Raw genomic sequence first — 13,755 nt, 5'->3', positions numbered from 1 at the left:
TTAAAAAAATACAAACAAAAGCAAGTTTATTTACACAAATTACAGTATTTACCACATAAACATCAGCTGACTCGTTTCAAGTGAGCACTTGCACTCTGAACTATCACACACTTGGAGCTCCATGCCTTTGTTCTGGCAGGGCTGCTCTGTGGCCCTGATAGGGGAGAGCCTACTCTGTGGCTCAGGCTGGCCTGACACTCACAGCCTCCCTGGTGCTGGAACCATAGGAAGGAGCCACCGCGCCTGGCTCAGTGCCGTTTCTAAGTAACTCCATGAGTTGCATGTGACTCTCCTCCAGTTTCAGTACAGAACTGCTGTGTACAAACCCAACACGACAGCAATTCTGAGTAACCCTCAAACATTTGTCTAACGGGTGACAGAAACCCAGGGGGTTGGGCTTTAGGAAGAGAACCCACTATGGTTTTTACTGGGCGGCTCCTTAGGGGCCCGTGGCTGGCATTCCTCTTGACAGAACTGCAGTACTGGAGTCTGCGCGCTGCCTTCTTCAATCAGAGTCACTACTACTGCTTGAAGAATCTGTTGACATAACCTCAACATCATCCTCGTTTTCCTTGTTGTGCCCAGGAGGCTCCAACAGGAAGTCACTACTGTGATTTGGTGGTAGCATGTTCACAGACATGTCATTCGACTGCCATGGGTACTGTGGAGCAAGGACATCTGGAGAAAAGAAGAGAAGCACATGACATCAGTTCTACTTGTAATCTCCTCAGTCCCCCTCCCTTTATGGAAGTAACTTCGTTCTGTCTACCCACCTACCTTGTAGTAGCAAAGATCCAACAAGATGAGGGCTTCACAATGCTAAACACACAAACTACATCCATCTACACTCCAGCCACATTATACTTACATATATACACTACTCATTCATATCGTCACTAGTTTATAACTCAATTTTCCTACTCAAGTTACTGATGTTGTCTTTCAAAAGGATTGTAACTGACAGTTTAGCACAAGTGCAATGAGAAAGACAAGGAATATGTGGGAATTAATAACATAGTTTCCAAATCCACACTTTAGCACAGAAGTGACAGCTAAAAATGGGCTTTAGAAAGCAGTCCCCCATTTGTGTCCTTTCTCCTTAGAAAGGTTCTTTCACATTAAAACACGGTACCTACAAATCGTGCTTGCTCTACTTGGGGAGCATACCTTACAACTGCAAGGCATGTTGTAAGCATGCCTCACAACTTACAAATACCCTGCTCTTCAGGGTAGTCATAAAAAGGGAAGGCCAGTGTCTGGGAGGGTGGCAGGACACACAAACGAGGGACAGAAGGGCTCAGGCTAGTGTCCTATGAGCCACCAAAGGGTGGATGACGCAAGCACAGAACAATAAACTGGCAGGGAACCTGGAACACATGGCTTGGTCTCGGTGTTCGCCGCTAGCCTGTGCCTCCCTGGCACCTCTCCGCACCTCTGAAAGCCCGCAGTCCGCCTGAAAACAGCCTCCAGTTGGCATTACCTGGCAGTCTACCTGCGGCGAGGGCATCCCCGGGGAGATGGCCGTTGACACCGCTGGTGGAAGGATTGCTCATCTGGCCCAGCAAGCCACTTCTCATCTCTAGATCAGTTGGATATGGCCTCCGAGGGTCTCCTAAAACAATAAAGACAGCTTTTAACTCAAGCTTCAGAAAAGCTTTTATGTTCTTTAAAGTACTGGCTTTCCTTGGTTCACACTAAAAAAAAACAAGCTCTTTGTGACATAGGTCTCACTAGGTGGCCCATGCCAGCCTCAAACTTGCAACCCTGCCTCGGCCTCTTCAGTAGTTGTCTTTATATGTATCAATATACCTTGCCTAAAGTTACATTTAAAATTCTCAAGCTGGGCATGCTGGCACACACCCTTAATACCAGCCCTCAGGAGGCAGAGAAAGGCAGAATTCTCTGATTTTAGAGGCCAGCCAGGTCTACAAAGTGAGTTCCAGGACAGTCAAGGCTACACAGAGAAATCGTCTTGAAAAATAAAATTCTGGAAAATGAAAATTTATTATATTACTTGTCAAAAGTATAATACATTTATTTAAAATTTTTATTTTTATTTCATGTTCATTGATATTTTGCCTGCATGGATGTCTGTGAGAGATTATCAGAAATCCTGGAACTAGAGTTACAGACAGGTGTGAGCTGCCATATGGGTACTGGGAATGAAAAACAGGTCCTCTGCAGCCACCAGTGCTCTTAACCACTGCCTCCATTACATTAATTTTCAAAATGCATACATTTTTATTTCTTCTCAGAATCCTCCCAGGAATATACTATTATGCATGTTTTGTAAAAATTAAGAAAAAGTAGCCATTTTAGCAAACATTCCAAATGATGACTTAGGTAAATTATAACAGTCTTAATTTTTCCAACTTAATTCTATTTCCCAGTGAGAAATTTAACAATGATGCATACTCAGAGAGAAGAGATCAGAATACTTACATGTTAGAAAGGACTGGAATGTTTACTAAGATTGTGTAATCGATAACCTTTCACCTGCCAACCTTTCCAAGTCTGACCAGTCCCTAAGCTGGGGGGGGGGGGGGGGGAGGCACGCCACCCATAATTACACCTGTAGCCCAGCACTTGGAAGGTGGAAGCAGGACAGCAAGGAGGCAATTCAGAGGAGGTGGCACTGTTCAAGGTCATCCTCAGATATATAGGAAGATGGAGGCAGTCTTAAGATACAGAAAACACTGTCACAAAGAAACAAGCAACTGAATGGACGAATTCCTATACCTCTCTAGTTTTATCAAGAGAATTTGCTGCCTTCCCATCAAAACCTACACACCCAGATTTGGTAATGTTTCTCACCGACCCCATGAGTTACTTATCCCCACACTGCAGCTGTTATCTGTATTTTCAGCGACAGCAGTCAGAAGTGCCCAGAGCTGAGCCGAAGCTCTCCATCCTCCAAAGAGGCTGCTGCTACAGCTTGCGTATTTGATCTACAATGCTGTGACTGTAGTGTATTGCTCTCTGCTATTTCTAACTCTCCAGCTCTTCCCAGGCCTGTGTATGCTATTGGGTGTTCTGTGGCTGTTGCTAAGCCTGATTCTTTGTAGAAATACAATGGCACTAAAGAACTGGCTTCTAGCCAGCCTGGGTTTCACAAGTATATAAACCTATTGCTTTAGAAGTGTCACAGATGAACCTATACCACCAAAAATAAAATGGAAAAACCATTTGCCATCATTGCTTGGCAAAATCAATGTAACAGAAATGGAGATAAAGAACCCCTCCATGCTCTAGGTAGGCAAGTGGAAAGCTACAGGTATACACAAAGAAACCTGGCAGTAGCTATTAAACATGTCTGAGCAGTGCTTCTGTGAGGCTACCCTAGAGGGAGTGGATTCACAGATGGCATCACTTATGACACTGAAGAAAAATATCTTTATTAGCACATGTTATCTTATTTTTTGTTTTTTTGTTGTTGTTTGTTTTGAGACAAGTTTCTCCATGTAGCAGCCCTGGCTGTCCTAGGCTCACTTTATAGACCAGGCTGGCCTCAAACTCACAGAAATCCACCTGCTTCCACCTGCTGAATGCTGGGATTAAAGATGTGCACCAGCCCATCTGTTTTTTTTTTTTTTTTTTTAAGACCCTACAGCACCTAGTATTCCCAGGTGGTCTCCCATCCAAGGACAAACCAGGCCTGATCCTGCTTAGCTTCTGAGATCAGATGAGATCACATTCAAGGTCGTATGGCTGTACACAGCAGATGTTATTTTAGATAAGGACATCCTACATTTAAATAGTTTTATTTAGACACTCTGTCCTTTGAAACCTGCACTCATCTGATATAAGGAGAAGCTTGTTACCTGGAACCCAGGTTAGTGGTGCACAGACAGCATTGCTTGCACTAATCCTGTGTGCATATTTTATGATTTCTTCAGAGGAAATAGCACCTGAGTTGAGAAAACAGAATAGTTCAGACCATTAAACACAAGTTCAGAAGAGCATACATCCTAGCCACACAGCATACTTAATTTCAAGTATCAGGAAATAGATTACTCTCTTCCCTAATGCCTGCTAATTCATGATAGGTTCATATCATGATTATTCCTAAACTAAAGAACCAAGACAGCCATTCAGCAAAATCAGCTACCACCACTGTGAGGCCAGCATAACACTCAGTAATCTCAATTACTAGTTGCCACCCAAAGCAGAACTCATCTGAAGGCCACAGTGAGCACAGTCAAATGAGGCGAAAGCTCTTCGTTCCAGCAACACCCTGCTGATAAGCCAGCAGGGCACATCCTCTGTGTGAAACCAAGGAAGAGGCCAGAGACGACTGCACCAAACAGTAACAGCAGTCCCCTACCAGGACCGGGAACAGCTTTTCATTCGACACACTCTAGACCTGTTTTGAAAAGCAGTATGGACTTCTAACCAGTCCCAACCCATAGGCTTGGCCACTTTCCTAGAGATTTGCTTCTTGCTACAGAAGCCCACCCATCTCTTAGAGAATTTTAGCTCCTTCCTCACATATATCAATCAGAAAGGAGATTCCAACCTGGCAAGCAGCAAACAAATCAGGTAGTTAAATGTAAACCAAATGCACTAAGTATTAAAGCCAAAACCTTATAACTTCACTCTCTGTATCTGAACTAGAAGAACCAGTGGGCTCACGATACAAGGAGAGGGAGGGCAGGCAGTGTACTGGCTGATGGTCTCCGACTTCATTGCTTCCTTCTCAGTTTAACGGCATGCTCACCATCATTCTTTCTGCCTAGCCTTCAGATCCAGCTTAAACCCTGCTTTTCTTTCTTTCTCTCAACAGTTGTCTCACTATCCATGTAGATAAAAAGCAAATTCCCTTCCATTATTGCTTTTTGTTTTTGTTTTGTTTTTCGAGACAGGGTTTCTCTGTGTAGCCTTGGCTGTCCTGGACTTGCTTTGTAGACTAGGCTAGCCTGAAACTCACAGCGATCCACCTGCCTCTGCCTCCTGAGTGCTGGGATTACAGGCGTGTGCCACTGCTCCTGGCTCTATTATTACTCATAAACTAGAGGGGGGTTGTAAGGGACACCCACCCTCTTCGGGATGCCACCTACAATGCAAGAACACAACATACAATGAGTAACTACTGGGCATCCTTTCCACAGCCTGGTTAGCAGTATTTTAAATCAACTTAATTTTATTTATGTGTGAACAATGTGAGAATGTATGATTGTGTATGTGAAAATGTGTGAGTTTGGACAAATACACAACTTTCTGTGGTTCCTAGGGAATCACACACAAACTTTTACCACTGCAGCATCTCCTCCATCCTTCATCTGCACCTTGAGACACTGACTTGCTTTTCAGGTCAGCCAGCCTTCCCACGGTACCAACCTTTTTTCGCTCTGTCTATTGACTTGAGTTTCTCCTTTGCCTGGTAAACAGCTGTTGCCTAATTTAAACAAAATTTAAAATACAAATTATTCTTAACTATACCAAGCACAGTTTTTAGACTGATTCACAAGGTTACTCACCTACAGAAACAAATTGCAAGACATGGAAATCCTTGAAATTTACCTGTGATCTTCTGAAGCATTACTTAATATCATTTACATCACAATTATATTTAATGGAAGAAATATACTCATGACTCAGTTTCTCACTAATAAGTAGCTGTTAAAAATACATTATGTGAAAGTACAGGGAGAAAATACTGGGGGTGAAAGGTTTAAGTGGGGGTTGGGGTGGGAGGACAGAAGGTGAGGGGATACAATTAAAAAGTATGCATGGAACTCAAAAAGAAATAGTGCAATCCTGTTTAGAAAAACAAAAGCAAAAACAAAAACACAATAAAAGACCAAAATGTGGATTGTGCCATTTTTTGAGCTATGAGACAAAGACAAATTTTATTTATTTTTTCTACTTTTCCCTATTTTTTGGTAAGTAAATATTACTTTCATAAGAGAAAATATTTTTAAGAGCATTTACTTTAAAATCAAAAGAAAACCCCAAAGCATTTACTTGTGAGTGTTCCTTCTTCTGGGGGATCTGTGTTACCCTAAGCCACGCAGGCTCCTTTTCCTGGAGCCCCAGTGTGACACACTTGTAAGCTGTTCTTGAGAGCAAGACTGGCAGCAGCACTGGACCATGAGGGTCTAACTCAATTGCTGCAATGCAACTGCAGGACAGTTATATTAGCAGTTAGCAAATTAACTGGACGCATCAAAGCAAATAAATTATTTCTTCAAAGAGTAGCCAAGCCAGGCAAGGTGGTGCACACCATTAATCCTGGCACCCAGAAGTCAGAGGCAGGTGGAGAGCTTTGAGTTTGAGGCCAGCCTGGTCTACCGTGAGAATTCTAGTCTAGCCAGAGGTACATAGGAAGATCCTGTCTCAACGTGGAGGAAAAAAAAAAAAATTAAAAAGTGGCAAGAAGCTGAAAGAGATGGCTCATCAGTTAGGACCAATTACAGAGGACCCAGCTTCAGTTCCCCACAACCATACCCACAGGGCAGCTCAAAATAATCTGTAAGTCTAGTTCCAGGGACCTGATGCTCTCTTCTGGCCTCTGTGCACTTATAGGGGCAAAACACTCACACACATAAAAATATTTTATTTTAAAAATGTAAATTAAAAAATATTTTAAAAAATAAAGAAAAACAAAACCTAATATAGAGCCCTGATTGATAACAAATTCACCTACCTTAAGATGGAAAAGCAAGTAAATTCATGAAATTTTAAAGAATTTGTGAAACTAGTACATGTTTATTGACACAAAATATTTCATAAACTAGAGATTTTTGATTATTAATATAAACCTTAATCAGGCCATAATTACTATTTCTGTAATTTAAAACATTTAAATAAAATATATAGCTCAAAAGTAACACAGACCATCTGAAGATAAATTGGAGGGTGGATGATAATGGGATTTCATTGAACCATGGAAGGATGTCACTTTGAAACTTGTCTGGGCCTGGTGATTCCCACTTGCAATCTCAGCACTAAGGAAGCTGAGGCAAGAGGACAGCCAGCAAGTTTGAGGTCATAGGTAGCTACAGAGTGAAACCCACTCCTGTCAAATAAAAGAGCTGGGGCCTAGAAAGAGGGCTCAGTGGTTAAGGGCATTTGCTGCTCTTCCAGCAGACCCAGGTTTCACTCCCAGTAATCACACTGTGGCTCACACAACCACCTGAAACTACAGTTCCAGGGGATCTGATGCCCTTTTCTGGCCTCTACAGGCATCAGACACGTGTACGTAAGTATATGCATACATATTAGATATGTATGTATATACACATACATGAGTACATGCAGGCAAAACAGTCATACACATAAAGTAAAATAATATAAAGCAATTAAAAAAAACCAACAAGGTGTTTTTTCCCCTTCAAAATATGACAGCAGACCTTTCAGAAGAGAATGAAATAGCTCCCCTCTCTTCAGGATCAATCATAGTCAACTCACCAGTATTTGCTCTGCTTCTTTTAGCTGTTTCTGCAGTTGCTGAATATCACTGTCTCGCTTCTCTACTTCTTTTTCTAAAGCCTGCATTTCATGATGGACTTTCCCCTGATTAAGCGCTAATTTCATTAGTTCTTGAAAGTCCCCATCTCGGTGAATTAGCAACTCCAAGACCTGTCAAATGACAGTTGATTCCATCAAACAACAGGAAAATAAAGGCTATCGTCACTAATGAGACAAAGAATCCATACCTGATTAGTTAGGTTTATAAATTTTAACACCTGGAAATATTCTTAATCAGCATTAACAATATACCTAGCCCATTTGTGGAAATTTTGAGAAACAGTCTTAATATCAAGAATTTCCATTCATTCTGTTCCTCTTCCATGCAGAACAAATCTTTCAGAAGTAGTGCCATGCCAAGTTTCAGGTTTACTCATCTTCCAAAGATAAAATTTTAAACTTTATTCTTAAGCATACAATGGAATAAAAACTCTTCCAAAATCTAATGCTTTGAAGCAACTTTAGTTGGCACCAAAAACTTTGAGATAGAAGTTTCACTAATATAATAGAAGCTATAACTAGGATACATTTAAAACTGTAATTTCACACAGTATTGCTTAGAGTAGAGAGCCTAGAAAATGAGGTGATTTGAAAAAAAAAAATAGTAAAATAAATGGACGGTATGCAGATATGGCAAAAAGGCCACAAAGATTACTATGTGACAAAAGCCCTGGGATATGGTTTGCAGCCCTTCACTTGCTGGCAGTATGACCAGGAAAGGTCCCTACTCTCTATTTTCTCCTATTTTCTCCTCTCCTAATAGAGGAGCCTATTTTCTCCTCTAGAAAGAACGATTCACTAATGGCACCTATCATATGCCAACTGCTCTGAATATAATATAATGCAGGTTACAACATACAAGAGGAGCTCAGCAGGCCAGGCATGGTGAACACACCTGTAATTCCAGCACAGAAGCAAAGGCAGGAGAAGCAGTAAGTTCAAGGCGAGCCTGGGCTACATAAAAAACCCATTAAGGCAAGCCTGGGCTACATAAAAACCCACATTAAAAAAAATAAAAAATAAAGAAAAGAAAAAAAGGGGCTATAGAGATGGCTCAGAGGTTAAAAGCACTGGCTGTTCTGCCACAGGACCTGGTTTCAATTCCCACATGGCAGGTCCTATCTATAATTCCAGTTCCAGGAATCCGACACCCTCACAGACATACATGCAGGCAGGACACCAATGTACATATAATAAAAAATAAATAAATTATTTTAAAAAAAGAAAAAGAGCTGGGTGGTGTTGCTGGAGGTATATGCCTTTTTAAAAAAATTTAAACCCACTTTTTACTTTTCATAGATCAATAATTAGACATCACTCTTAACATAAAGACAATGCAATCTAAAGGATAAGGAGGGAATTTTTTAACGTTTTATTGATTCTTCTTGAGTTCCACACCATGCACTACAGTCCTGTTCATCTCCCTTCCCCTCACATCTGCCCTTTCCCTTGCAGCATCCCCCACTCCAAACTTAAAACAAAACACACACACACAAACAATAACAAAGACAAAGCACAGAAAGCAACTCATCATGTTAGCTGTATGTCACAGTGTTTCCTACAGTGTATCCCTCTATCCACACATCTTCACTTGTAAATGTTCATTGTAATGGGTCATTGGTCTGGCTCAAGAGCTCTGGCTTCTGTGACTCAATGACTATTGGATCCTCATGGGGACTTCTCCCAGTTATCCTGTTGTTGCCCTGTGTCGTAGAGTTCCTGAAACTTTGGTTCAACAGGACTGGCCCTTTCCCATGTCCTAGCTGTTTGCAGATGATACAGATTTGGGGGTAGGCAAACTCAGAGCCCCCAAATCTGGGCCTGGGTGGTAGCTTAGCTGGTGAGCACACTGGCTCTCTTTTACCTGTACTACCATGGCAAGCTCTCCAGAACTGCTCCAGTTAGGCAACCCAGTGCCACCATCGGCAGGAGGCAAGGTCACCTCTCCTGCTCTCATGCCCCAGGGGTTAGCTCACCAGTCCCCATGCCTCCAGAGCCAGCTCCACTGTGCTGCCAGTCAAGGTACAGGGCCCACTCTCCCAGCCTGCAAGGAACTTCCAGCCAACCTGCTCTAATACCCGCAGAGCAGACTCACCCATGCCTTCTCCATGAGGGCCAGCTCCACTGTGTGGCCCAGGGGAGGTGCAGGGCCCACTCTCCTGAGTACTACAGCCAGTGAGGGGTCAGCTCTCCAACTACTGCAGGTGGCGAGGGGGAGAGGCAGAAGGCATCACCCCAGCACCCTTTCGCCTCACAGCAGACGAGTGGAGAGGCCAGCTCTCCCTTGCTCTTGCCCTTGGGGCTGGCTCACCCGTGTCCCTCAACCAGGACCAGCACTACCATGCTGTCTCAGTGAAGTGTTCTCTCCTGCTCTTCCCTAGGGCTGCGGCCAATGAGGGGCAAGGCCAACTCTCCAGCTCTCATGAACTAGGATGACCAGAGTGAGTTTCAGGATAGCCAAAGATACACAGGGAAAACCTGTCTTGAAACCTACTGCCACCCCCCCCCAAAAAAAAAGAAAGAAAAAGAAGTTTCTTAATCAGAAAAACAAAACAAAATGCATCTAACTACTGCAGAAAGTTAGGAAGAACGGAACAGTACAGATAGCTTCTAAAAACGATATGGTCTTTGATTTCCATTCATTTCAAGTTTCACTGGGATAAATCAGCAACAGACAGATGTCTGCAGTAACAACTTTCCTCTAACATACTGTTTTTGTTTTTTGTTTTTTTTTTTTTTGTCCGTTTTACAGGGCTTTATTGATTAATTCAAAAGTAAAGGTATAAATTCATATCTAGAACTTGAAGAACCTCAACTCACTGAGGTATACATACCTGGGATGTGCCAGTGCTAGGAACTTCCTCAAGCACAGTGCTATATATAAGTGGTGCAGAAAAGTATCAATATGCAGGGGAGAGTGGCCCACACATTTACTCCCAGCACTCAGGAGCCAGAGGCAGGCCAATTCTGTGAGTGTGAGGCCAGCCTGGTCTACAGAGTGAGTTCCAGGTCAGGCAGGGTTACATAGTGTGACAGTGTCTCGGAAACCAGTGCACCCCTCCACCCCCCAAAAAAACTATGCTAGAAAAAGTATCAGTTTAAAGATTTCAAGCAGTATCCTGTTCTCACACAAAATTTAAACCCTCAAACATTAATCTTTTTTTCTTTTCTTTTGAGATAGGGTTTATCTGTGTGTGCTAGCTGTCCTGGAAGTCGATCTGTAGACCAACTTGGCCTTGAAATCAGAGATTTGCTTGCCTCTGCCTCCTTAGTGCTGGGATTAAAAGTGTAAGCCACTACTGTCTGGCATTAATAATCTTTTTAACTAAAAAAATAAACCATTTACCTGGTTTTCCTCTTCCAGCTGTAACAGCTTCTGATTTCTTGAAATTGCCAGCATTTCTATAAGTTCTCTAAAAGACAAAACAACCATCAGGGTATGGTGGTGCTTGCCTGGAAACTCAGTATTGGGAGGACTGTGGCCAGCCTGGGCTACCTACTGAAACCTTAACAACATAGCGAACACAGCTGATTGTTGGGTTCATGGTACACCTAGCATGTTGGACACTCGTGGTGACTGTAAACACATCAGCACTCACCATCTACAGCATATGATCACCCAAGGCTCAGTTGTGAATTACAAGAAAACCGCCTGACTGGACTGTGGGTCTGCAAGCCAAATCCGGTAGAGCTGCCATTTGCGTAAATTATGTTTCCTTGTAAGATAGTACTGATGGCCATGATGGTGACCGTTTTTCCCTTTCAAGGCTCCAACTGATGGATGTGAGGCTATCAAGACAATATGGAGAATGACATCCAATTTAATCTATCTCAGCCCCACACCAGCCGCCCCACCATGTCATGCATGACGGTTTCCAAGCTTTCCCGGATGATGGGCCATCTACCAGCCGCCTAACGAGTTTGATGAGCTCGAAAGCAGCCCATTTCTTCGGGAAGCTTGCCCTGCTACCACCAGAAAAGGAGTCCCATTCGTGGACTACAGGAGGCTGCAGCTCAACCCTTATAAAACTGATCCATGTAAGTGTTACACATCTATCTCCCTGTTGACCCTGGGCTCCTTCGTGTTGGCATCTAGCCTCCTCCCCTTGACTACAGTATCCCAGCACTTGGCACCCCCGGGGACGTGACTTAAATGTCTCTTGAGTGTCCGTGAAGGAGGGGCCTCGGATCTGGCCCTCTTACCGGCTGCTGCAGTTTGGACAGTCTTGGGGTTCCAGGGCATTGTCACTGAGATGTTCCGCTGGTGAGGAAATGCCGCCCAAAGCCCCGGACGGCAGTAGACCCCACGTCCACCACACTCGCGCTCCCCAGTCAGCGCCCACAGCTGACCCTACCCGAGCACGCTCCCAGGGCGCGGTTACCTCGACAAGACCTCCAGATCTTCCAGCGCAGACAGCAACCGCTCTCGCGTACTGCCAAGGCCTGACATCCCCAAGACGCCTCCGAACCGCTCCTTCTCCTTCTCCCCACTTGAAGAAGCCGCCATCGCCCCGCGGATCAACAGGCGCCGCATGCGCAGTGGGAAGTAGCAGCGGAAGAGGCGGAACCGGAACACGGAAGAAAGAGTAACGGAAGCCGCGACGGGGCGGCTCCGCTGGGGCGCCGCCTACCGTCTCGGAGGTGCACTGCAGTTCTAGCGCCATCTGCAGGGCAGAGAAGACCTTGTGGTGCGTTCCAATCTGGCATCCCCAGCTGGACTAAGGATGAGAGACAGTGCCCAGTCTCCTGGGTATTCTGTTTTCTCAGCAACAATAGAAGGCTTCTAAACGAAAGAATTTGCATAATTATTAACTTATTATTTGTCTGTATTACGACAATAATATCCCAGCCATTAACGTTGGTCTCCTAGGAGGTTGTAGCAAATTTACGACAGGGAGGAAAATCCTTTCTCCCCTCCCCACTCCTTTGTTTGGTAGCAAAATACATATACTTGCCCTGTAGACAAAGGCTGGCTTCGAACCGAGAGATCTGCCTGCCTCTGTCTCTCGAGTGCTAGGATTAAAGGGGTGCACCAATGTGGCTGGCTTTAAGTCAGTATTTTAACCATTTGTGTATAGGGTTCACTGGCATTAAATTGCTGTTAAATAAACCAGGTGGTGATGACACATGCCTTAATTTCAGCCCTTCGGGAGGCAGAAGGAAGTCGGGGCAGGGGGATCTCTGAATTTGAGGTCAGCCTCGGCACGGAGCGAGTTCCAGGCCAGCCAGGGTTACACAGAGAAATTCTGTGTCAGAACAAAACAAAATAAACTGTTGTTAAATAACATCAATCTCCAAAGCTCTTCATCTTGTAAAATGTAAAATTTATACTCACGAAAGACCGACTTTCTGAGTTCCTGGAAACTATGCTGTGCTTTCTGTTTCTGACCATTCCACATGTTTTGTATGAGTGGAGTCACATAGACTGTTCTGGTGTGAGGTTTTTTGTTTGTTTGTTTTGTTTTGTTTTGTTTTCTTCCTTCTCTCCTTCCTTCCCTCCCTTCTTCCTTCCCTCCCTCCCTCCTGCCCTCCCATCTTTCTTTCTTTCTTTCTTTCTTTCTTTCTTTCTTTCTTTCTTTCTTTCTTTCTTTCTTTCCAGACAGAATATTTCTATAGAAACTAGTCCTAAACTAGGAAGGAATTAATCTTCTCCTCTCATCCTACTGAATGCTGAGCCACTACACAAGGCCGATGTCATTTAGCACAATGCCATCAGGGTTCATCCACACTCAAATGGGTGCCAGAACACCCTTCCCTGGAAGCCTGAACAACGTTCCCCTTACGTGAACACCACACCCATCGTCTGATGGGCATTTGGTTGGGTTACTCTCTCTTGGTTTCTAGAACTCATCTTTAGACTTGTGTATCTTCTAACAAAAATGCTTTGCTCATTATTCAAGGTGACTGTCGAACTGAATCAATCAATAGAGCGTGTAAACCGTATTTCAAGAAAATAGTGTAAATAATTGACAAGGTACATTTTCCAAGGCAGGACTGGGTGTCAACATTGAAAATGATTTCTGGAGAAATCAACACAGTGGGGAACTTTCCCTACCAGGAAAACCCAAAGTTCCTGTTATTGGCAGTGGGAATGCTGTGCTAAGTCATGTTTGCTATTATCAAAAATGAGGTAAAGACACTACTCACAACCAGGCACTGGAGTGAGGCAGCAGTCACGACTGTGCTCTCTTCATTTCAGGTCTAGTCCTGTTCACTGTCCTGTGGAGTCCGACCCTGCCTGGGCATCCAGAACTGACAATTCCCTAAGAGACTCAGGTTTATAAA

At 43.7% G+C, this 13,755-nt stretch overlaps 1 protein-coding gene across 2 annotated transcripts; it reads right to left on the bottom strand.

The window, feature by feature from the left end:
• Med4 (mediator complex subunit 4) lies at positions 1–11,995 on the bottom strand. 2 transcript variants are annotated; one of them, XM_055609943.1, is made up of 7 exons: positions 11,853–11,995; positions 10,817–10,883; positions 7,411–7,581; positions 5,338–5,395; positions 3,822–3,908; positions 1,481–1,612; positions 1–678 (listed from the first exon to the last, which is right to left on the bottom strand). In XM_055609943.1, the coding sequence occupies exons 1-7, from the start codon at positions 11,975–11,977 to the stop codon at positions 506–508; spliced, it is 813 nt and encodes a 270-aa protein (XP_055465918.1). In that variant the 5' UTR covers positions 11,978–11,995; the 3' UTR covers positions 1–505. The 2 variants fall into 2 exon arrangements, with proteins under 2 accessions (XP_055465918.1, XP_055465919.1); XM_055609944.1 differs by having other exon boundaries at positions 1,493–1,612.
• Positions 11,996–13,755: the final 1,760 nt, after the last annotated feature.

This window comes from Psammomys obesus, unplaced genomic scaffold (genome assembly GCF_907164565.1).
Source record: "Psammomys obesus unplaced genomic scaffold, mPsaObe1.curated_primary_1811, whole genome shotgun sequence".
Lineage (NCBI taxonomy): Eukaryota > Metazoa > Chordata > Mammalia > Rodentia > Muridae > Psammomys > Psammomys obesus.
This window is presented reverse-complemented; position numbering and strand designations above follow the sequence as displayed.